Here is a 26035-nt window from a genome sequence, read left to right as displayed (position 1 = left end):
ACAGTTTTGACGAATTTGTTACTTAAAATTCCACTTGTGCTATTTTTCTTTTCTTTACTTGACAAATCCTACAAAACACAAAAACAAAGTAAATAGCTTAAAAATATAAGGAACTAACTAAGAAAAGACAAATGAATTTGATGTAAAATATATATAGATATGAGCTTATCATTAATCTAAATCAATAAAACATTGCCATATATTTTTTTTCTTTCTTTTGATATGAACGATATTAGGGATGGGGAATTGAACTTATGAACTTGATATACTTAAATATGAACGATATTAGGGACATAGAATTGAACTTATATATGGACTCGAGATATGCTCACATTTCTGAGAATGCTTTACCCACAATCCTTTGGACATCATTATGACTTTACGGGCTAATAATGCAATACCACATAATTTAATGTTTTCACATATAATGTCGCATGATTAATTTAAAACTCTAAAACTTTAGTGTTCTGGTTCGATATAACGTCTTCTCCACGTTCCCACTCCATACGAATGAGGCCAACTTTTTTCAAAATATAGCCACACCATTGTAAACAAGGAACCGTCATATCACTCAATATACAAAAAAATCAGAAAACGTTTTGGTGACTGAACACTCATTGATCAGTACTCAAGCAATTACCGCATGCATAGTACTGTTACTGTATTGGGGCCAGCCATCCTCAAAACCCCCGTTTTAGCAAACCCTACCACACCAATCGTCCGGTCAACTCAGTTCATCCCAACTGGTTCACGTGTCGTGCTTGGAATACAAGAACAGCCAATCATGGCCACCCAACCCTGATTACTCTGCATGCCTTCATAACGACGTAACTCCAGGCTATCTTTTTATCTCTCGGGTATTTGATAGACTTTTCCAGATATTGCAAACCGTAGAAAATGAATAGAATTGCCTGTTTTTAGCTCACTGACGTTGATTGGCATGCGCATGGTTAAGTACTGGTTTAGTATTGATGTGCTTTTATAAAAATTAGGTATCAAACAACTGAGTTTAAAAATGTGTTTGGTAAATATTTAAAAACAACTTAATTTCACATTTTTGGGTGAAAAAAAGATAAAAATGTGAAGCAGCAAAAATGAGCTTATTCTCACAGCACAGCAGAAGTAATTTTTTTTCAAAGCACAGCAATACCAAACCAGCCCTAAGTATTTAGCTCGCATAAATATTAAAAAGACTCTTTAGAAGTGAGGTGTTTCATAAATTCTTTGTTACCTCATATTTTTTACAAAATATTTTATGATAATAACTTGAAAGTTGATGTTAAACGGTGAGATGACAAAATATTCATAAAAAATTCTACTTTAAAAGAGTTTCTTAGTACTTCTCTTTAGCTAAACAAGATAATATTTGTTTGTATCAATGTCCCTAAAATTAATCACACATTTACATTTCTGTCTTATTCAATCACTCATAGTAAAGAAGATCGCAAATGTTACTATCAACTCCACGTGGTATTCATACGTACCTACCTTGGATTAAGCTTCATAGGATTGAGTGTTGAACCGTAATTCCTATTTTCCTATCCATATGGCGTTGTCTCGTAAGACAAATTCATGTATTCTGTTGGTGAATTATTAAGGCAAATGACTTCTACGTGTACTTTTCTTTTTCTTTAAATACGTATGTTTGAAAAATATTAAAATGTTCCTTTCGGGACATCCGATAAAATGGGAAGTGGAATGACACATAGGCGACTAGTATATGGCTCCAGTGTAAGAATGACACATAAATGCTATTCAGTACTACGGTTTAGTGATATTCATTTTCAATTGTAAGTGAGAGATCTTAGGTTTAAATCTCGTAGATGGCGAATTCGATACGAAATTAGGTTGCCTATTGTGTGGCTTAGCCAAACTCCCCCTCCTTTTAGTGTAAAAATATATTATATTTTTGCACTAAAAGAAAAAAAAGAATGACACGTAAATAATTTTTTTTTTTTTTTTGAAAAAGAGTGCCAAAATTTAATAAGGTATACTAAAAGAGAAAATAGCATATAAAAATAACTTCGCAATATTAATTAGGTAATGATTTCTCACTTCAATATTTTCTCATCTAACAGTTGATTTCTCTTTATAATTTTTTTATTTTCTTGTAATTTATGAACTTCATTAGTGTAGTTTCCCTAAATATTGTGTGCGAGAAACTCTTCAAGAATCAAACTGTTAATAATGAGGATAATAATAAAGTAAAGGATGTGATTATCAATTTTTTTTTCTTTTCAAAATTGCATTTTAACAGAAATTTTGAGGGGTTTATGCATTCATATTCATTAAATGAGAACAATATTACAACCATTGAAATAACGGGTTCACCTTTTAAATTTAAAGCTTATACTTATCTTCTTTTTTTCTGGAACAAAGCAAACAATTTCAATGAGGATTTGTAAAGAGAGAGCTTATACTTATCTGATTTATTGGATTTGTATGTGTTGACTAAGGAAAAACTCATTTCTAAGCAGCACTCTTAATATTTTCTTTAATCAAAAGACGTCACTACCCTTTCATTTTCAATGCGCATTTCCACTGCATTACTTGGACTCTGACATTTTGCAAAATTAAGGTCCTATGAATGTTTTTCTTGCAAAAACGGACAATTATTGGCAAACCACGATTATCTACTTTTTAATCAAAGCAAAACATGGCCACTTGTTCATATTTTTCAATTTGTCATATAAACTAAAATTTTAAGCAATTTATCATACTAACTTTATAAAATCATTAATTTGTCATCTCACCCTAAAGTTTTCCATCCAATATAAGTCATGTGCAAGCGTGTTCAGGGTTATTTAGGTCATTTTAACATCTTTTCACAAGTTTTTTACTTTTCTTTAGTACAAACATTTAAATTTTTTACTCTTCTTTAGCACATATGCATCTACAACTCAATTTATAGCACAAAATGTCAACATGTTTCTCATTTATAGAGCATGTATGAAATTATGTCTCCGTGACATGCTAAAATGCAAACTCCCACTTGTGTATCATTACATATTTGGAATATCCAGAAGAGAAAGCATTGCATGATTATTTCATTGCTATCATATCAAAAATATTATTCCAGTGCCTGAGAAACCCTACAGTTTTTGTTATACAACTTAATAAAAGGGAAGTAAGGTATTAAAATGACCATAATAACCCTAAACACATGACTTATATTGGATGGAAAATTTAACAGAGTTAGGAAGAGATGACAAATTAATGATTTTAAAAAGATGATAAGACAAATTGCTTAAAATTTTAGTTTATATGATAAATTAAAAAATACGTGCAAGTTCATATATTCAAAAAAATCTCCTTAAATATATATTATTGTCGTCTTTTGCGATTAAATCGGGATAATTTGGCATGTATTTTAACTCCATTGCTCAGCCCATATGTGGACATCGGACGATACAAAAACCGACACGTGGACGACGTACTTACTGTTTAAGCATTCGTAAAAGTATATAAAATTAACTTAAAGCTTAGTTTATTTTTTTATTTTTAGTACATTCATATTTTTACATTAGGAATAGAGGGAGTTCAGTTAAGCCACGAACAATTTAATTTATTATTGAATTCGTCATCTACGATATTTGAATTTAAAACCTCCTACTTTTAAGTAAATAGAAATATTATAAATTCATAATACTGAATGACAAAGCTTAGTTTATTTTTGAAATCAAGTGCTTAATCATTTAGCTTAGCGTGGTTTTGTTTCCACGACATTGATTGGGACAGAATGAGGTCACTTCACATGCTTCAGGGCATATGCTTTTTATGTTAATCTGTTGAAGCATATCTACATCAGAAATGTTGGGCTCAAGCTTTATGGTGCAGGAGCCTTTTAAAATCATTTTTGTGGTGGGAATATGCCTTTTTCTCTGTTTCTTTTTTACTTGTCTTGTTGACAAGGGCTGCCCTGGGAATTTAGAGATCTTATGCGAGCTTTTAAAATAGGGTCTTAGAATTTATTGACTCGACATTTTGTATATTGATTTGTATAAAAAAGAGTTTGATAAATACATGAAAAAAATTATTTTTACATTAATTATTATTAAAAATTAATATCAAAAGAAGAAAGATTACAAATATTGCTTAAATATTTTTTACACTTAAATGTACTAATTAAGTTTACATAATCTAATTTTTCTACCAATTCTATTTCGATTGGTAAAATAGCTAACCAATTCAATCTTTCTTGTGACATAGTTAATTGAAGATAAGATTTGATCAACTTTAATTTTAAAAAACTTCCTTTTGCAGAGGCAATTGTAACTGGTATGGTTAAGAAAATTCTATAAGTAAAGACTCAAAGTCTGCAAACTTCTTATTTGAACAGACATAAAGTTTGTAATATTAATATATATATATATATATATAAAGTAAAATAAAAATTGGGGGCTCTAGGTAGCCCATCTACTCCGACTACTTTAGGCTGACTCTGCTTATAGTTGAGAAAAAGATAATCAATTAATTGAGAGTATTGAATGGAAAACCAAATTTTCCTTGCCTATGCCATCTTATTCCCGCATAATTTCTTCATTTTGCAAAAAATATTAATGTTGTGATCCAATTAGTTTTTTTAATAACAAGTAACAAAAACAAGCGAAAAGTTTGAAATTTAATAAACAAATTTGAATAATGTAATGTACTGAAAAAAACTGGATTAGAACAAATAAATTAGCTCGATTAATTAGTATAAAATTATATACATGTTAAAAACATGTGCATATACGTAAATTCATTTCCAAACGAAATCTTAGTGATGGCAATTGTAGGCCCATGTCGTCTCCGTCTATGGTTGGTCATAGCGATGGAGGATGGTGGAGAAATGCGATACATTTTGATAGGTTAGAGATCCGAGTTCCCTCAATGTAAAAGAATAAAACACCACTCAGTGTTTGTTCGAGATTGTACTAGTGGTTTCTAACTCATGTATGTTTTTGTTTGTTTCTTCTTTATTCCACGGATTAATACTAATATAGATGGTTCTTGCGCTAATGGTCGTACCGGTTTTGGAGGAATTTTTCGTATTCAGAGGGGCATGTGCTTGGTGCTTTCACCTCGAATACGGAGTTTGTTAATTTAAGGGGTCTGCTATCCACACATCCTATTTTACTTCTCACACATCCCTTGATAATTTCTGTCTATTGATCTTCTTCAATTCATCCAATCCGATGGTTGAAAATTAAAAAGTATGCGAGAAGTAAAATGAGGTTTGTGAATATCACACCCCCAATTCAATGGTTGCAAAAGTATTAGCTTTCATGCTTCAGTTCTAGATTGAAAACGCATATGGGTTGAAGCTGATTCCTCATTGGTTCTGAAATATTTAAAGCCCCTACTTCAACTTCTTGGTTCGTTTCAGTCAATTAGAATAATTATTTACGGTGCCTTCATCATATGAATTTTATTTGTGCACATATTTATAGGAAGGTAATCAAGTTTTCATGCGTTAGCTTCTTTTGGTGTGACTCCCTTTGGTTAGTATTGCTATTGGTGGTCTATAGTTTCAGATTTTACATCTGCAGCTCATGCTTGTGACATTTCATTTCGTCCTATTTTTTTCGTTTTTGTTGATTTTTTTGTTCTATTTGCGGATCTTGGTTTTGTTCTCCCACTTGTATTTTTTGTGTTATTAATAAAATTTTGCACCACTTAGTACTACGATTTAGTGATATTCCTCTTCACTTGTAAGTGAGAAGTCTTAGATTTGATTTTCGCCAAAGACGAATTTGAACCACATTATTGCTAGTTCATTATGAAACTTAGCCCATTACCCTTTTAGTAGAGAAAACATCGTTTGTTAATAAAAAACAATAAAATAAATTTATGAGATGGGGACCATAGGAGTCATTCTATCAGGAAATTAGTCGTTTTTAATTGCTCTGAGCGATACAAAGAATAGTTGACTTTTATAGTTGATAACTAAATCTCAAGTCTTAGTTCTTTCTGACCGCTTTGTGTGTGTTAGAAACTAAAACTATTTTTGTAGTATAACTACAAAGCCTTATGAGTAATTTAACTAGCCTAATCCTTCGTCATCTCATTTAAATGACAAAGTCAAATGATAGGAATAAAATACTATAAATATAACTTAAAAATAAAATATTATAAAACACTAATACGGGTCGTTGAATTTTGATCCAACGGCTACAATTATTTTAACTTTGTAGAGATCTTCCTATTTATAGCCGTTAGATCAAAATCTAACAGTCTAAGTTATTAGGTCAAGAGGATCCCGATGATTTGCTTCGGAGAGGATCCAATTTCCCAAATGAGTTGATAGTGAATTCAACGTAATTATTATAGTGTTTGAAATTGGAATTAAGTGCTTAAATTCAATGAAGGCAACCAAACACGTGCTCGACGATCAAATCATGAATTGGGACACGGGGTTCCAAGCTAGGAGAGGACAGACACACTCCCACAACATACTCGTGCGTACACCTTCGTTTTGAGTTGGCTATGGCCAACGAGATATTTTTCAATGCTTATGGAATCGCTGGAACATAAAATGGTACATTATATATCATTATATAAGTAGTATATTTATGTTAAAAAATAAAATTTCTCTTCATTCTTATTATAATACATGATGTACTACATGTATTTCGAGCACAATAAAACATTTCTCATGGCCATCAAGACATTGATCCGCCAATCCCTTCATCCATATATAATTACCCTGAGGTTTACCATTTAGATTTTCAATTACAAAAATATATTAACTATACTCTTAAGTTTGTTTTTTACTTGCACAAAAATTGTCATTTGCATATATTTTTATGAATCATCAAAGAAAACAATAAACAGATTTTTAACGGTTAAGAGTGATGATAATTACGTTACGTAAATTTGTTTCCGCAAACATACAAGCATGAACAATTAAACTTTAAATACTAATACATAGAAATCAATACTCGATCACTAAAATCATAAGTTTCTGCAATATCCGCCTCAAAGTTAACTAATCGAGAATACAATTGAATATATCAAGATAATGCAACATGACTTTTTTTTCTTTCTTAAAAAGATTTTTCATATTTGGCTTAAAAAATCAATTGAATTAATGTTTGTAGGGAGTGAGGATCTCGGGGATCCTCAAATCACATCTGTTCATCGTACATCGTGCGTAAGAAATTTTAAAATTGAATATAAACAGTATCTGACAAAAGCTAGTCGCAAGATGCACGATAAACAAATCTGATTGAAGGATCCGGCAATGATCATCTCTCGTTTGCAGGGGACTAGTGTTTTATTGATGTGTACTATGATAAGTTGAATGTTTTTTCATCTTACTCAAAAAAGGGAATGATACTTTAGTACTCATTGGGGAGTAGCACCCAATATACAAATTTTGGTATGCGGCCCAATAAAATAAATTTTGGTATGATACTTGAATATATGGTTTTTTTTTTAAAACATTATTTTAACCCACAAGCTAGAAAAGTTCATGTGTTCATCAGTTCAAGAACACCACTAAGATTCCAGTAAATTATGTTAACTTAATTTACTAGAATCAACATTGGTGAATGACTTGTCGAAAGTTACTAGAGAAGAAAGAGAGAGTGGGCTCGTTTTATAAATACAAATTATTTTATTTGTTTCTATTCACATAACACAAATTTTGTGGTGTCGATGGATTAACAGAAATTGAGACAGATGTATGACATTGAAATGAAATAATAAATAAATATATGAGATTGAAATTTAAAAAATATATATTATATGAAGTTGCAATTGAATTCAAACTTAAGAGTACAAAATGTGATTTACCATAAAAGAAAACCGATTAGAAATAACCAAAGTTCTAAAAGAAGTTAGGCGCTAGTCAGACGACAGGCTGGGGCCTAGCGTCTAGGCAAGGATTGAAATATCGGCCGATACACCGATATATCGATATTTTCAACTGTCAATACCGATACTGAGGGGTAAGGCCATATCTACCCCTATATCGACGATATATCCCCGATAAGTGCGATATCTCTGATATTTTGCCGATATTCTCGATATTTCCCGATACCTATAACAAAACCCAAAAAAATTCAAAAGTTTTGAAGCAAATTGAAACCCAAAAGATTTTTTGGAGGTATGTGGGCAGTGATTAGATGTGTGTGAAGGCTTTTGGCAATATCCAATTCAAAAGATTTTTTGGAGTATCCATTAATTATTACTATAAAGAATCTATGCACAATGAATTAAGGGGACATACGTGTCTTGGTTTGACTATCCCATGTATGGGAGGACAGTAGGGAGCTCAAGAGAGACATATGTGCACCATGTTCAAACATGGCTTACAAACTGCTCGGGTTACATGACTTGGTATGACTATTGTATGAATCTAGATGGTTGTTCCTCATTGTTTGAACCTCATGGGAGCTCTTCATTTATGTAGTTGGACACTTATCTAAATTGTAATCTAATGTTTAAACAAACTATGGATTTATGCATGGTTTATTCATTCTAAGAAACATTTTATTAGAAAACTTTTCATTAACGTGCATTACATACCACTTATATTTCATCATATGTATATCTTATTATTAGTAATTTTGAGTTTTATTTGTTCAATACATTCATTGATAATGTACATAACATCTATGAAAGTTTTAGACCAAAATTATGTGTTTCAATGCCTATATCTGTCATTTTTGTTGATTTTTTCCTGATACCTAAAACGATAACGATATATCCCCAGAAATATCAATAAATTGGAGGCCCGATATTATCTGCACGCCCGATATTTTAATCCTTGCACCTAGGCGGCTAGGCGGGCGCATAGGCGGACTAGGCGGATTTAAATAAATCTATTATATTTCGGGTAAATAAGTGTTTGTTTATACTTAAAATATATATAATTATATCATAAACTACAAAATAGAATGATATATATATATATATATCTAATGAAGTATTGTAACGTAATCAAAACATGGGGAACAAGCATATAATGTGTGTTCATTTAACTATTTAGCAAGTCTCTTACAATTTATTAAAAAAAAATAAAATATAAAATAAAAGTTATTTATTTTTTATTTAAATGAGTCACAACCGTAAGCGGGTGCCTATGTGGATCTGGGCAGGTTAGAAGGATGTCTCAATAGGTCTAAGCACCATTTCATAATTTTTAAATGCCTAATGTTAATTGGGATGGTAGCAAGCCGCCTAGCCAACGACCTTAGGCGAAGTATTTTAGAAGAGTGGAAATAACAAAAAAACTGATACGACCCGTTCCGGACCCGGAGAGTGGTTCAGTGGACAGAGGTCGGTAGGGACAAAAGCGGAAATAAAGAAAAATTTGACGAACAAACGCACAGTCGACATACACTCGCCTCCCCCCCTCTCTCTAATCAAATCCTTTTTCTGAGTTTTTTTGGGTTTGTTTTTAGTTTCCTCGCTGTGCCGCCACTGTTTTATGCGCCTCCATCATCCTCTTCGTCGCCTAGGGTTTCTAGGGTTTTCAGAGGGATTTTCTGGGGCTTTCCGAGCTGGATTATTCCCTCTCCTTCCTCAGACGAATCTCCATGCGCCGCTGGTTCAGCGGCTTCGTTGATTAGGCCCCCTCCCAATCACCACCGCACTTTCCTCCAATCACTCCCCTCCTCCTCCGCCGCCGCCGCCGCTCCCTCCCCTCCCAGTTTTCTCCCGATCCCTATAATCCAACGGTTACAGTGATTCCATTTGGCTATTTCTAGGCATGGTTGTTCAATTGACTGCTCTTCCGGTTGTGTTCTGAGGGTTTTTGATTTGGATGGCATTGGGGGATTTGATGGCCTCCCGGTTTTCGCAATCCTCGGTGGTGGTCTACAGTCAGTTGGACGACTGCGCCTCCAGCCACGACGACGGCGATTTGAGCTCCCAGAGAAGGGAATCAGAGACTGCCAGTAGTAGTTATGGAAATGCCACCGCCACGAGCATGGCCTACTTGCCCCAAACCGTTGTATTGTGTGAACTTCGACACTATGCTTTCGAGGCTTGCGTGCCCACCGGACCATCGGATAGTGGTTTGGTCTCGAAATGGCGGCCTAAAGACCGAGTAAGCCCCTGCTTTCATTACATGCTCTTCATTTTTCTCGTTGGCATAATTTCCTTAATAAAGTTGTATTTGTTAGATTATTTGACAGGAAAAAATGTCTCATTTTTTAGTTCAGTATGCCAGTGGCTTTACTTCTTCAGAAAATGAAATCCGTAGTTAAAATCCCACTAATTCAAATTTATAATTTTATGAAAGATTGTTAATTTTTTTCCCTCATCGATTTGGAGCATGTAAAGACCAGGTATTTGTATTGTGTCTAGGAAGTTTTAACGTTCCCTCGCTAATTGTTCTTTTGAGTACATTATTGTCAGATACTTTGGTGATACAACCCAACAACTTGGGTTTGAATTAGGTTTCGATCAATGGGTTGTATGAATAATTCCATTTTTAGTTCGATAGGAAAGAAAAGTTTGTCAATTTCTTATATTTATCGTCGGTCTTAATCATTTCAGCAGATAAAATTTAAGGAAGTGATTTTCACACTCCTAGATTTTTCCTTTTGCACTCCTCCCCTTTTTCTTTTTATTTACATTTATTCTTCTTTGATTAATTCAATCCTAATGGTAGAAATAAGGGGATGAGTGCAGAATAAAGGGGAGTGCAAAGACCACTTCTCAAATTCAATTTGTTTATTTCTCTGTAAAACCAACAAAAAACCAAGGTGCTTAAATCATGTGGTCTCGAAAAAGTGATGAACTGAACAATTCTAAACAAGGAGTAATCACTCAAGAAGCCACCTTGTTCACAATTCATCGAGTCATATACTGCTGGAAAGCCCTGATTGTAAGAAAGAGTTTTCTTTTTTTCTGCCCTCTTCAAGGCCAGGTTCCTTTCCAGTTGGCTATTACTGCTAGTTTTTGTCGCTGCAGCGATCCATTCAAACCTCCCACAAATACGTTACGTTTCCTTTTTCCAATTTGTTACATAATGATGTGTGACTATCCTGAGAGAATTTCAACCACCATTACATGTATGATGTATCACATGACAGAAAGAATTAGTATAATGGTTGGTTAAATTTGATCGAGAAAAAAGATTTTGTATGATTTGGGTATTTCTAAATTTAATGCCATGTTCTTCTCTTTCTATTATTGAGACAAAGAAAGGACTCAACTTCTGCTTTTATTTTGGATTTCCAAATTATCATTGCTTGAACCATTGGACATTTTGAAAACTGTACTCATGCAGTTTTATCAGTGAACATTAGTGTTTTCGGGTAGTAACGGATCACACAGAATGCCTAGGTGCTTCCTGCGGTCTAGCCTATTGGTAAACTTTGATGGCACTGTTAATGTTGGTTTAAGTTTTATCTGCTGAAAACCTGATCTTTGTTTAGGTTTTTAGAATATGCACATTCGTGTAGAATGCCATATTTAGGTTTTTTGTCCTTTTATTATGAACTTTCAACCCTATTCTTCAACGACGACATTGAAGCAATTATTAAATTTATCTGTTTCCTTTGTTGAACTTAGTTTCTTGTTTTTGTTCTAACTGAAGATGCTCACAATATTGTACTTGTTAATTTGTCTTTGCTTTGGTTTAACTTTCAACTTCTTTGCAGATGAAGACGGGATGTGTAGCTCTAGTATTATGTTTAAACATTAGCGTTGATCCGCCTGATGTAATTAAGATATCTCCCTGTGCCAGAATGGAGTGCTGGATAGGTGAATTTACACTGCTGATTTTTACTTTTCCTTCAGTTTGTTGGTTGTGTAGTGGTTATTAATTCTTTTCTTTAACTGTTCGGGTTGGCTTATTGAGTTTCTTACTTTTTGGATTTGGTACAGTGTGCATGAGTTCTAGATCCTCTTATCCGTTTTTCAATACCAAAGCACCCTTGGCATGCTACGGCTAATAATTTTAACCTGCAATAATAAGAGATTGATTTATGTTCTTCACTAAAAATGTACATATTCCGTAGTGAAAGTTTGAATTCTTTTTTGTTATCATCTTGTACCCATTATCAAATAATAAGTAAACACATGTTTCTAAGAGGGAATGATACACAGTTTTAGGGCTACAACCATTATAACTCAGACACAGCCAAACTTCATTTTACTTTTATCATCCCTTTGGCAATGAAATATAACAAAATGAAAAGTTTGGATAATTATATACTTTTCTTTGTCAAGTTTACCAGTCTGTTAACGTATTTTTCTGTGTCTTCAGATCCATTTTCTATGGCTCCACAAAAAGCTCTAGAAACAATTGGTAAAACCTTGAGTCAACAGTACGAAAGGTGGCAACCCAGGGTGAGAAAGTTTTTGTTTTCTTTTTGCACGCTGTTGATTTTGTTGTTTAAAATTAATTTTTAATTTTGTTTTACAATATGTGACCAGGCTCGCTACAAGTTTCAGCTTGATCCTACAGTAGAAGAAGTGAAGAAACTTTGTAATACATGCCGCAAATACGCCAAGTCCGAGAGAGTTCTTTTCCACTATAATGGACATGGTGTACCCAAGCCAACTGCTAATGGTGAAATTTGGCTCTTTAATAAGGTTTTTACCAATTTCAAGCCTGCTGTTTTGTTCCCTTGCTATCTTTAAATAAAATACCTTCTAGGTACTCATTTATTTAAATTTTTTGGGTGAAGAGTTATACACAGTATATTCCCTTGCCGATTAGTGACCTCGATTCGTGGTTGAAGACACCTTCAATATATGTGTTTGATTGTTCTGCTGCTGGGATGATAGTCAATTCTTTCATTGAGGTATCCTACAGTGCAGTTATGAATGTTTATGTATATTTGATGTTTTAGCTTTGGATGATGTCTGAACTTGTATTATGTTATTCTATAGTATAGAATCATTGTAATGTTTGGATTTTTTTTGGTTAGCTTTATGATTTGGCTGGCTCTAGCTCGTCTGGATCTGCAAGGGATTGTATCCTGCTAGCGGCTTGTGAACCACATGAAACTCTGCCACAAAGTGCTGAATTCCCTGCTGATGTGTTTACTTCTTGCCTCACAACTCCCATTAAGATGGCATTAAGATGGTGAAGCTTGTCTCCTTATTTTGTTAGAAGTGATTATCGGTCTTAAGTTTTGCCTTACTGTTATTGTACCTCATCCTCCAGGCTGCTGTACAATTACTGTCATTGATTATAATTATCTCATGTTTTCACTATTTCTTTATCTCCTTGTTATGTTCTAGCATTCTATATCATTTACTTATTTGATTGTTATGTATTTTCTCAGGTTCTGCACACGATCATTACTTCATGAGTCTCTTGATTATTCGCTAATCGATAAAATACCTGGCCGCCAAAATGACCGGAAAACCCTCCTAGGCGAGTTGAATTGGATTTTTACTGCGGTCACTGATACGATTGCATGGAATGTTCTCCCTCATGGTAGTTTTTATTTCTTTCCAATTTACTGGTCTGCTGTACTGTTATCTAATGTTTTTGAATTGGATTTTCATTTGTATGCTTTGGTGGTGGCACATCCATGTAATTCTCAGTTCTGTGTTGCAGATCTTTTCCAGAGATTGTTCAGACAAGACCTGCTAGTTGCCAGCCTTTTTCGTAATTTTTTACTTGCTGAGCGAATTATGAGATCTGCAAATTGCTCTCCGATCTCTTACCCGCAGTTGCCTCCAACCCATCAGCATCATATGTGGTACTACTAAAGGAGAGAATTTTTAAGTTATGCCATATGTCAGCTAAATCAATTGTCAATCTTTTTGCATTTTCACTCTGCAGGGATGCATGGGACATGGCTGCTGAGATATGCCTTTCTCAGCTTCCATCATTGGTTGAGGATCCTAATGCGGAGTTCCAGGTGTGCTTCTGGGTTCCTTTTATCCTTTGTTGCATTTTTTACGTTATGCAGTTAGGTTCCTATTGGTGTTATGTGGAATTAGATATTTGTATGAGTTTCCTGTTTTGTCTGTTTGTGACATGCCTAACATTTACTTCTATCATTATATTTTTGCTTTATTCCAGCCAAGTCCATTTTTCACTGAGCAGTTGACTGCTTTTGAGGTATGGCTTGACCATGGGTCTGAACTCAAGAAACCACCAGAGCAGTTGCCTATTGTTCTTCAGGTGTGGTGTTATACTTCTCAACTTTTAGATTTGGTTCGCTAAAGCATTATAGGATATAAGTTTGATGTTTTCTTTTCTTTATATCATGTCTAATTGATTTTGTTTTTAAAGTGGGTTGAAAAGTCACCTTTATGCTGCTTTTATCCTGTTTGAGGCATTTGATATAAAGCTTCCTTAATTACGTGTATTTGGCAACAGTATCGTTTTTGTTAAGCCCCGCTGTGAAATAATTGGGCAAAATGACATGGTAGTTCTACGTAGTATTGGTTGAGTTCAGTTCAATAAAGATGATAACAGAGTAGTGCCATGGTCCCTAAGTTGTGATGGTGTATTTTGGTTTGAAGGGCAATTCTACTTTTCTTCGTTATGTTGATTCAACTTGATTTATCGTTCATCATGTATCATTGTGTTAAGTTCATTCTCTGCCAGATTTTTCTGTTCCTTAATAGCCTGACTGAATAACATCTGTATTTTAGGTGTTACTAAGTCAATGCCACCGATCTCGAGCTCTGGTACTTCTTGGAAGATTCCTTGATATGGGATCCTGGGCTGTAGATCTGGTATTTGTGGTCATTTAAAATGTTCCGTCTTATTATCTCTATGTTGGTTGAGAGCAATATTTTGATGGTTTTTAAAAATGACATTTCTGTTTTTAGGCCTTGTCTGTTGGGATATTTCCATACGTTCTGAAGCTGTTACAAACAATGACACCTGAACTACGACAAATTCTTGTATTTATTTGGACAAAAATTCTTGCTCTTGATAAGGTATGCCTAGATTACTGCAGCACATTCTTTGTCCGGATGTTTATAATTGCTATCATCATGACATGCTCTTCGTCAGAATCTGCTGCTGTCGCATATTATCTTGATACCTGCTTCCAATCTTAGGCATCAGTGTCTACATATCAAAACTCTTTGTTAACAACAATGTGTGAAGCACGTGCTTCTTTGCTTTATTCCTGATGCGTCATGATTTTTTTTGATTTTGCTTGATAAGTTCCTTTCTGGTGCCGTATACTTGCCCCCTTTTGTTTCAGTTAGTACTACAGTAGTAATCACACTTATTTATTTATTTAATTTTTGTGTCGAATCAGTCATGTCAGGTTGATCTAGTGAAGGATGGGGGTCATACGTATTTCATCAGGTTTCTTGATAGTATGGAAGCGTATCCAGAACAGCGTGCAATGGCTGCTTTTGTTTTAGCTGTAATTGTCGATGGGCATAGACGCGGGCAGGAAGCTTGTATTGAAGCAGGTTTGATACATGTTTGCTTGAAGCACCTTCAGGGTCCAACTCTAAATGATACACATACAGAACCGCTATTTCTTCAGTGGCTTTGTCTCTGTCTTGGGAAGCTGTGGGAGGATTTCACAGAGGCCCAAATATTTGGTTTGCAGGCAGATGCCCCTGCAATATGTGCTCCTCTACTTTCTGAGCCCCAACCAGAGGTAAAGTTTTACTGTATAGACTTTTTTATGAACCAATAACATTTTTGGGTTCTGTAACGTAGTCAATGAGATTTTTCTATTTCAGGTTAGGGCTTCTGCTGTTTTCGCACTGGGTACCCTGCTTGATGTGGGTTCAGGCAATGGCGTTGGTGGAGAAGAAGAATACGATGATGATGAAAAGATTAGTACTGAAATTAGTATTGTTAGAAGTCTACTAAGTGTTGCTTCAGATGGGAGCCCTCTGGTCAGGGCCGAAGTTGCTGTTGGTATGTGATTAGTCATCTGATATTCAGTTAATCATATTCGTTTGGTTGGACTTTTATTATAAATATGCACTAGATTGTCTGTCACCAGTACATACCCTAGTGTTTTTCCTTACCATCTTTCCCCCCATTCAAAACATTAGCAGGATTCTTTTACGAGGCCCTGAAATTTGATTAGTCATGAAGAGATTTCTTGTAGGAATTTTGATTGTGTAAAGTTGTATATTCATCTGTACAGCACTGGGACGCTTTGCCTTTGGCCATAACAAGCACCTCAAGTCAATTGCTGCTGCATATTGGAAACCACAATCTAATTCTGTTTTGAATTCCTTGCCCTCTTTGGCTCATATGAAAGGTAACATTGTTTCATCTCAAATTGGTCCACTTTTGAGAGGGACCAATGACAATTCATTGGGTCGAGATGGAAGAGTCTCCACCAGCAGCCCTCTAGCGAGTTCTGGAATTATGCATGGATCACCATTGTCTGACGATTTATCTCATCATTCTGATTCTGGAATATTAAATAATGGTGTGAGCAATGGTGTTGTCAACCACTCAACACCTGAACCCCTGGACAATGCAATTTACTCTCAGTGTGTATTGGCTATGTGTACTTTAGCCAAGGATCCATCTCCACGCATTGCAAGCCTTGGTAGGCGGGTTTTGGCCATTATAGGGATTGAACAAGTGGTGGCCAAACCCATGAAGTCCACTGGTAACAGTGTTCGACCTGGTGAATCCATCACAGCAACTCCAATTCCCAGTTTTTCTGGATTAGCTCGATCTTCTTCATGGTTTGATATGAATGGAGGTTATGATTTGAGAATTACTTACTGTTTCTCCCAGTCATTGTCTATTTATTAATTGCAGGGACCAACATTGGTATGATTAAAACATCAAAAGGAGCTGAATGTCAGGGGAAAAATAACTTGGAAGTTATTATTTAACCCGATATTCAGCTCCACTTGATGTTTTGATGTATGGTATTGGTGGTTAGTTTAATCTATCTATGCACTTCCAATCTTGTTATTTAGTAACCGATTTTTGACAGGTCATATGCCATTCCGAACTCCTCCTGTCAGCCCTCCTCGGCCCAATTACTTAGCTGGAATGCGGAGAGGTATACTCTTTAGAGCTCAGGCCTCATATAATGAGTCCAGATTCTGGATTAGCGGATCCACTTTTAGGTTCTGCGGGAACTTCTGGAGCCTCGGAACGCAGTTTTCTTCCTCAATCAACCATCTACAATTGGAGTTGCGGGCACTTTTCCAAGCCGCTTCTCATTGTGGCAGATGACAGTAAAGAAGTACTTAGTAGAAGAGAGGAGAGAGAAAAATTTGCCTTGGAGCACATTGCTAAATGCCAGCACTCGTGTTTGTTTTCTTCTCTAATTCTTCTTCTCACTCTTTAACTATTATTTTTGTTTACCATTTTTTAGGCTCTTTGATGGAATTAATGTATCTTCCATGTTCGTGGTCAGCTGTGAGCAAGCTTAATAATCAAATTGCTAGCTGGGACACTAAATTTGAGACGGGTACAAAGACAATCTTGCTGAATCCATTTTCTCCTATTGTGGTTGCGGCAGACGAGAAAGAGCGAATCAGGTGCGTGGGTTATCACTTTTTCAAAATTTCTTTGTTTAATATTTATATGTACTGTGTGGCTAATATTCATTCTATGTTTTCTTTGTTCGTCATGATAAACTTTCAGAGACAGAAAAACTGTGCTAGAAATAGTCATTAAGTTATTATGACTTGTGGAATTTGGAACGGATGCCTGTTTTCTTGTCCTCTGTGTGATGGATTTCAGTTCCCTTTTACCTTATTGGGGCACAGCTCAATGCCCTTTGTGTACAATGGTCCTGTTTTTTAGTTTTGTTTTGTGTGATAGTTAATAGGTATGCTTTTGATTTTTTATGAATGGAGTGCTGGTGCCTTGTTTGAAAAATAAAAAATGGCCTATGCCCTCTTTGTCAAACTATCAGGTTCTGTTTGGGTTTTGGGTAGCTATTGGATGAATATGGGTTCATGTATGAGTGAATTTGGTTCATGTTGCTGGAATATATTGATTACCCTCATTCTCCGACTCTTTAGTCTAGTATAAATTTGATGGTGTGTTAATGTTTTGGTGGTTATTTCTTCATAGGGTATGGAACTACCAAGAGCAGAAGGAGGCTACCCTTCTCAACAGCTTCGATAACCATGATTTTCCTGACAAAGGAATCGCCAAGCTCTGCCTTGTGAATGAGCTTGATGACAGCTTGCTTCTTGCTGCTTCAGGTAATATTCTATACTACAGAAAGATTAGCTTCTTCGTCAGGAAGGGAGCTATTATTGAACCTTTCTAATTAATTTGCCCCTTTTCTGCGGTCATATAATTAGGTGATGGACACATTCGAATTTGGAAAGATTACACTTTGAAGGGTAAGCAGAAGCTTGTCACTGCATTTTCTTCAATTCAAGATCATAAACCTGGCGTGCGAAGTTTGAATGCTGTTGTGGATTGGCAACAACAATCTGGATATCTGGTACTTATTTTCTTTAGGATGTAATACGTTAGTGCTATAGAACAAGTTCTGTTTCAATTTTTGTGATTCTTGTTCTTTGTTGTGAATAATGTTTTGATTGCTTCTTCATCCCTCAATTTGCTAGTATGCTTCTGGCGAATTATCATCCATTATGCTTTGGGATCTGGATAAAGAGCAGCTTATTAATTCTATTCCTTCTTCTTCAGATTGTAGCATCTCAGCACTGGTGAGTTCTTACCACCTCAACATACTTTCAACATCTATTCAATTTACAGCTGTAGTTGTATCAATTACAGATGTAGTCCGTGTGGATTTGGCTATTGAGACTGTCTAATATGTTGTATCTTGAAAATGAATGGTGTAATAATGACTGGATCCTGCATTGTCTGTGTAGTCTGCTTCTCAAGTTCACGTTGGTCACTTTGCAGCTGGTTTTGTGGATGGTTCTGTCAGGCTTTATGATGTGCGAACTCCTGAAATGTAAGCTCTTTGTGTCTTCTCAGGCAAATTTATGACGTATTACTTCTCAAAGCGTTGCAATTAACTGCAAATGATAAGTTGCAAATAGTTAGATTTGCAGACCTAGATGGACAATTTCTTTTATGGCCTTGTGTAGTCTTTAGGATTGGATTGGAATGCATGACTCACTATATTCAAGGTATTTGAAGGTAGAGGCGGATGATTTTTCATGTAGGGGATGGAACATGAAGATGAAGTAAACTTATTCCTTATAATCCTGCCTTTTTTTTTGGGGGTGGGTGGGTGGGATTGGAATGGATGAGTTTCCTTAATGAGTAATCCATCTTCTACCTTCAAGATGGACACAATTTTTTTTCCATCTCTTCCTCCAAAATGTCTTGAATATGGTGGGTTATCCATTGCAATCCAATCCTAGAGACCAAAAGAGGCCTAGTATACGTGTGGCAAAGGATACACTCTTTGTATCTGTTTCTGTCACTATACATTTGTCTCTCCAATCCGTACGTAAAAAATAAACATATTAGCATGCTACTGGGTTTGAGTTCAGCTCCCCACTAAACTTGGATTTCTTGCTGTGATATTGATGATTTGCGTATGCTATTGTTTTGAGCTGTTTTATTTGTGTTTGTAAATCTTAGGCTTGTCTGTTCAACCCGGCCACACACTCAGAAGGTGGAAAGAGTTGTGGGGATTGGCTTTCAACCTGGGCTTGATCCTGGCAAGGTAAGTGGGGAGACCCTTGTTTGATATTTGTTTTTGAAGTTATTCCGATTGAAAGTGAGACTTAGATGAAATTCTTCTCTTCATCCAGATTGTAAGTGCATCTCAAGCTGGTGACATTCAGTTCCTTGATATCAGAAACGACAGGGATGCCTACCTCACGATTGAAGCTCACCGCGGTTCACTGACAGCTTTAGCTGTTCACAGGCATGCCCCAATCATTGCCAGTGGCTCGGCCAAACAGCTCATAAAAGTCTTCAGCTTGGAGGGTGAACAATTAGGCACAATAAGATACTACCCTTCCTTTATGGCCCAAAAGATTGGTCCTGTTAGTTGCCTAGCCTTCCATCCCTACGAAGTGCTGCTTGCAGCTGGTGCCGCAGATGCTTGCGCATCCATTTATGCTGACGACAACTCTCAAGCTAGATGAGCATTCTTTCATCTTGGAAGGCAATGCATATGGATCGACTTCAAATGCAATCGTGCCGTTGCAGATCACTCGGGGCATCTGGACCATTGTGTGATATAACATTCCTCTGCCCCGATTCCTCTTCAACGTCAACGGGTGGATCTTTAAGCACCGGTAGGTTGCTGTCTACCGATTGTGTATGCTACATATAATATTCGTTAGCCTCCGGTGTAGAGGGTCACAGTTGTGGGGAACAAATTCCTGCGTATTTATTGGGGGCTCTGGAAAATAATGTGTTATATAGGGTAATTGCTTGTAAATATCCTTTCCATTTTTTATCTCCTCATTTTGGTGTGTTCATTTCTTTTTTTTTTTTCCTTTCCCTTTGTTCGATTTGTAAAAACGACGCGTATTAATTGATCGTAATCTTAGATGGTGACGCGGGTAATTATCTCGTGAAATGCATTTAACTCGATAATCTCTCGATGGCTCGTCATGGTCTTATGTTGAAGTTGTAAATAATTCATCAGTCATTTCCTTGTGTTTTATTCTGACTCTAGTTGCCAGGTACTTTTGCCATAATGAATGTACCTATTTCATTTGTGTCCCTAGCCAAAAATTGTTACTGAGTTTTACTTTTACTTTTTCTTGGGAAATGGCCGGATTGTTAGAAGTGATTAAAATGATTGACGTATTAATTAGATAGTGGTGACGCTAGCAATCTGGTTCTAATGTTGATGTCATATTTATAAAATCTAGTAAATTGGTAATTAGTAAAGTACAGAATGAGTAGAGATGGTATATAAATATGGTTTGACATTATTTATTAAAAAATAATTTCTTGTAGGGTTATAATCTGGACGGAGGCTAAACATAACCCATTCGGTAGAGATAACCTAAAAACTCTTCACTTAGCCCTCATAGCATTGAAAGGGCTTAGGCTGCCTGTTTTAACCATCGCGGGAGCGTAAACCGAACTGAGACAGACCGTGCGGGAGCAAAAACCGAACTGAGACAGTAGATTCCGGTAGCATGCATTGTCAAAACTACTTTACAAAACGAGAAGTAGGTTTTATGATGGTTTTCCTAAGCCTAAACCAACAACTTTGTTAAGTACCCTCCTACTTAATTTTCCGGTTGCGAAAATGGTACATGCAAAATTGTGCGCTTTACGCCTTAACATTAGAGTGCTAAGGCGCGCGAGGTGAGTTCTCCCTTAACACCTTTGCTCGAAAGTAACGAAAGTAAAAATTGAAGCGGAGAATCTGAAATTCTGAATGCGCAAAAAATGCCTAGCTGCATCATCATCGTTACCATATAGATTGGAACTGTCCAGCTATAAACATTTCGACTTCATTTCGATATAACGAAAAGCCTTGGTTTATGAAGAAAAATGCTACAAAGTCTTTGAGTCGAATGATTCTGCTGACTAATGGCAACAGCAAATCTATAAAGCGCACCAATCTAACGAAATTCAAATGTATCACAAACAGGGAGAAGACGCAGATACCGACCGATATACAAGGTATATTCACAAAGCTGCATCCCGGTTCGTAATCTGTACGACAGTATTTCACTTCCTCCCACCTACCATACCTTGGCCGGCAGCTCCTGACAAGCTAGATGATGTATTGCTGTTTGTCATCTTAAACTTTCCATCTGCATTGCCAAACACATTCAGATCTTCAAATAATCGGTACGAGGGAATGTAGGGCTTTTGTCCTGCTGCAGGGGCAGGGCTCCTAGCACCGGGGCTCACTGAACCTCCGTTGGTATCTATCCCATTCATTCCCCTTGTAGGGAACGAATTGAAGTGCTGCAAAGGTCTAGCTGATTGTGCTGGCGTATAAGATGTGGTGGCGTTGGCACGAGGAGTCGATGTATTATTGGTGGAAAAATGATTTTGGTTAGAATATCCCGGTGCAGCTGCCCATGGTGGGGGAGGGTAGGCAGACGAGTATTGAGGATATTGAGGTTGAAATTGTGACTGAATTGAGGCTGAGGTTGAAATTGTGAATGAGGTTGGAACTGTGGCTGCTGGAGTTGAGATTGAGGTTGTGCTTGTGCCCATGGAACAACATAGCTGTTATAGGACCCCATCCCTGGATTTCCAGGATAAGGCTGGGAAGGATAGGGATTTCCTTGTACGGTGGGGGCAACAGGCGCCTGATGTGTGTTGCCATTAGATGCTGGAACCGTGTGAGGGTCTTGCGTGGTGTGAGGGTTAGATGGTGCAGCGTGAGGGGTGGTGTCAGGGGAGGCAGTAGTTGTTGATAAAGTGATACTCAGAAGGTCGATCATGTCCTGCTCTTTTGTAGTCTTAACTGGTGCAGGCAGATCAGCCAGAACTAACGCATTGCTTGGAGTGGATGTTGTAGCTGCTGAGGAAGATGGATCTATTGTGCTACTGGTGCTCACCAACGCCAAATTATCATTATTTCCACCAGATGTGTTTTGAGGAGGCACGGACCGTGGTTTAAAATGCCTGCATCCATAGAATAAGTGCAACACTTGTGAATGAACTTTCATCAAACTATGAGATTAAGATACTAGGTATACCAAAAGTTCTTTATGCAAGTTATCATTAAATCACAAAACGGAAGAAATAAATGGGGGCCCAGCAATGGTTGAAACCGTTGACATAAGAAAAAGCAGTTCTATGACCTATGAAAAAGAAACAGAAAGCAGAGAAAGATGGCCAGTCATGCACAAACCTTCGAGCTAGCTGTGCAAATTCATCTTCCTCTTCTTCGTCTTCATCAATCTGGAACCTGGCCATGTTACCAACTGGTGCAGATAGATTGGCATTAGGTCTTGGACTAGAGTCACTTGTGCTGGACTCTTTTACTTCAGCCTGCTTGGAACTTGACGGAGACTTTTCAGTTGGTTGGGGACTAAAGCTTGTAGCTTGAGTTGGCACAGGCAAACCAGAAACTATAGCATCATGTTTTGCAAGCAGATTTTGCATTCTATCGTTCAAATCGAGACCCCGAGCAAGAAGTTCTTCATCTCTGGATATTACCAAAAATGTGTAACGTTAAATATTCACTGCTTGAGTATGTTTTATGCGCTGGTTAATTAGAAAATAGAAGTGGCGTTGAAACTGTTAACTCACCCAGTTGTAGTTAGCATATGGATTAGTTTTTTCTGGTTGGTACGACATCCATTGACAAGTTCGTCTATCACTTCATCTTTTATGGCCTACAAACAAAGAAACAAAAGGTAAATCTCTTTACCCATAAGTTGTGAGGAATAAGTTGAAAGCGCCATAGTTCCTCATACCAAACGGTCACTAGGGTTCACAGCTTGCAGCATGTCATCTAAGAGCTCCATAACATTCCTCATAGAATCCAGGCTTGACAAACTAAAATTATTAAAAAGAAAAATCAAGCAGAGGAATGAGCAGAAGATAGATCTTACAGAAATCCTTAACAAGAGCACTCACAAATGCAGAACTGGGGAAACGGTAAGGGCTACTAGGTAATCAAAAGTAGAGTCAAACTCACCTTAGATTCTCCATTTCTGTAGCCATTGTTTCATCAAGCCTTCTTGAGGAATTGCTAGGTATTCCGTATCCAGATTGAGCATGCCGCAATGTTGTATGTGTAACAGGTGGTGTAAATATTGGAGCTGCTTCTGATGCATGCTTGGGAAATTCTACACCGGAGCGCTGTCATTCATGCAGTACACTTTATTAATTCATTAATATCTCTTCAGGTTGTCATATACAAAAGAATCATTCTTTACACAACAGCCACTATTTCCAACCTAACAGAAATAACTGCAAAAAGTGGGAGGGTACATCCATTAAAGATGACTCGGAAATAGAACTTGAGAGGTTCTAATATATTGTGTACTACAATTGATGTGTATCTGATTATATGCACTCTTGATTTGGTATTGCACCTCGATTGTCAATACCAAACTTGAAAGACGACAATCATAAATTAAAAAATCTGAGCCAGATCGCTAAATGTATACCCTTAGTTCCTCGCATGCCCAGTAGTACTGAGGATGTTTTCCTGCAGGACCACCAAATGCCTCTTGCCAAGAGTCCAGCAATATCAAGATTTTTTCTCGAACCTGCATATCTGCCTAAAATTCCATACATATGTTTCAAAGTGAGATTGAAATACTTAACCAAAGAAAAACTAACAGGACTTGTTAAAGTAAAATTAAACAAAGGATAATAGGCGAAACAGAATAACAAAAAGAATACGTCCATCGTTTGGGTAAAAAAGGTTCAACAACCAACAATGCTTAAACAAAACGAAAAGGCTTTGATGTACCGCATAAACACACACTACAAAAGATGCAGTAAAGAAGTCATGAGAAGAAATGTCATAAAAGTGTGAATACTCTAAATTGAGACATTGCCAACATGTCATCAAACTCAAAATTTGTATTCAAATCCACAAGAACAAAGCTTATCTAAGACGTAGAGAGGCCTTGAAAACCAGAAAGAACTTTCCATTTGAGCACTAATCATTCTAATACCAAAGATACATTAAAAAGAAACCCACTTGCAGGATTATACAAAATGACACCCTCAAAAATACAGATTGGTGTGTCTAAGGTATAAAAGAATAAACAGGTTAATAGCTTTCAACAAAGACCGCAAACATGAAACGAAGTGCGAATGAAAACCCAGGGTAACAAAGTCCTCAGAAAAACCATTTTAAAGGCCATATGTCTTGTTAATAGATGTTCTAAAAAAGTTCCAGATTTCCAGTGCAATATATTTGAAGACATGAATGCCCTCCCTAGACTCAAGATTATTTATCATTGATGAAAACGAAAGGCTCCAATGACAGCTTAACGAAAAAGAAACAGAAAAAAACATAACCAAAATTTTTCTCTCTAGCCCAAAAATACACTGCCAACAACACATTCAAGACTTACCCTCTTTCTCACAATTTTAACCATCTCTCCTAGTATATTTCTTTCTGCAATTTGAACATGGACATAATCCCCACAGTTCTTCACCATTGTCTCCAAGAGCTACAAAAGTAGATTAGTACATCATTAGCCATAAGGAAACGTTACCATGTCTGACGAAAAAAAAAATTGGAAGAAGATAAAAAGGCTTCCTATAGAAAATACCGTCAAGGCTAGAAATTGAACTTTGGGGCTCTTATGCTGCAACCTTTTCTTAACAGCTTTTACGACATCTTTTGCCTGCCTGAGAAATTTAACACACACTGATCAATGAACAACCACAAAATAAGAATTTTGTTATACAAAAAAGATAAGGAAAATCTAGAACAAACTACAACTTAAAAGAACATGAATCAATTGTATTTGGTAAGACTAAAACCATGAATATAATTCCTGTAAAAAGCACAGAAGTCCCTTTAATTTGTTTCTGTCCCCACAAAGGCAAAAAATCCAGAAACAGCGGAAGTAATTAATATAGCAAAGCGTTAAACATTGTTTGCACCAGAAATCTGCATATATGTTGAAATTTAGATGTCCTTGTTGAAAGAGTACTTTCCGCCGCTTCGAATTTCCAAATAATTGACATACTCCATCAGTTTCAAACAATTAAACAATAATATGATTCAAAAACTTCAACATCAATCTCTTCCTCTATTTCTCTCATACATAAATACACACAAAAAATTACAAATTGTTACTGCAAAAAATAAAAAAAAAGAAGAAACCATCATGGACCCTTTATTATTATTAAAATTTTTTTTTTTTTGGTATTACACAGATAACATCAAACTGATAAATTTCCAATCAATCAGAGAAACCCTAGGCTGAATGAAATGCAAAGTCAACTCAAAAAACCAAAACAAGAAGAAACAAACAAAACCCAAAAGATTGAAAAGGCAAAAGCTTTGAATATATACATGTATATACACATATACACATACCAATGATGAGAATTGACGGAATCGCAGATGTCTATGTTCATAGTCCAATCAGGACTTATCAGAAGATCGCTCGTCGCCTTGTCCACAGCCACACTCGCCGAAGACGACGTTAACGAGGACGTCGCTGCTATCATCTTTCTCTCTGTCTCTAGACTTCTCTCTCTCTCTCTCTCTCTGACCTTTCGGTGGAGCAGAAGCAAAAGAAAGAAACTTTCCCTCTG

At 36.3% G+C, this 26035-nt stretch overlaps 2 protein-coding genes across 2 annotated transcripts; one reads left to right on the top strand and one right to left on the bottom strand.

Annotated features, from left to right (window-relative positions):
* The first annotated feature begins 9252 nt into the window (after positions 1-9252).
* On the top strand, positions 9253-19956 carry LOC103962166 (regulatory-associated protein of TOR 1). The gene is given in 24 exon segments (XM_009374843.3): positions 9253-10039; positions 11601-11703; positions 12209-12291; positions 12379-12537; positions 12633-12749; positions 12876-13033; positions 13236-13390; positions 13514-13658; positions 13742-13820; positions 13985-14086; positions 14563-14646; positions 14743-14853; positions 15183-15536; positions 15622-15802; positions 16038-16610; positions 16851-16918; positions 16920-17172; positions 17280-17403; positions 17945-18078; positions 18181-18326; positions 18451-18552; positions 18721-18806; positions 19445-19529; positions 19618-19956. Coding segments are annotated over 24 exon segments (4026 nt in total). The 5' UTR covers positions 9253-9754.
* Positions 19957-21264: 1308 nt separating this feature from the next.
* On the bottom strand, positions 21265-26035 carry LOC103962167 (TOM1-like protein 6). The gene is given in 10 exon segments (XM_009374845.2): positions 21265-21927; positions 21930-22420; positions 22650-22946; positions 23051-23136; positions 23218-23299; positions 23442-23605; positions 23917-24030; positions 24838-24936; positions 25039-25117; positions 25815-26035. Coding segments are annotated over 10 exon segments (1965 nt in total). The 5' UTR covers positions 25949-26035; the 3' UTR covers positions 21265-21508.

This window comes from the organism of the source record quoted next, unplaced genomic scaffold (genome assembly GCF_019419815.1).
Source record: "Pyrus x bretschneideri cultivar Hongxiangsu unplaced genomic scaffold, Pyrus_bretschneideri_v1 Contig11, whole genome shotgun sequence".
Taxonomy (NCBI): Eukaryota; Viridiplantae; Streptophyta; class Magnoliopsida; order Rosales; family Rosaceae; genus Pyrus; species Pyrus x bretschneideri.
The sequence above is the reverse complement of the archived record's forward strand: the minus strand, read 5'-3'. Positions and strand labels throughout refer to the sequence as shown.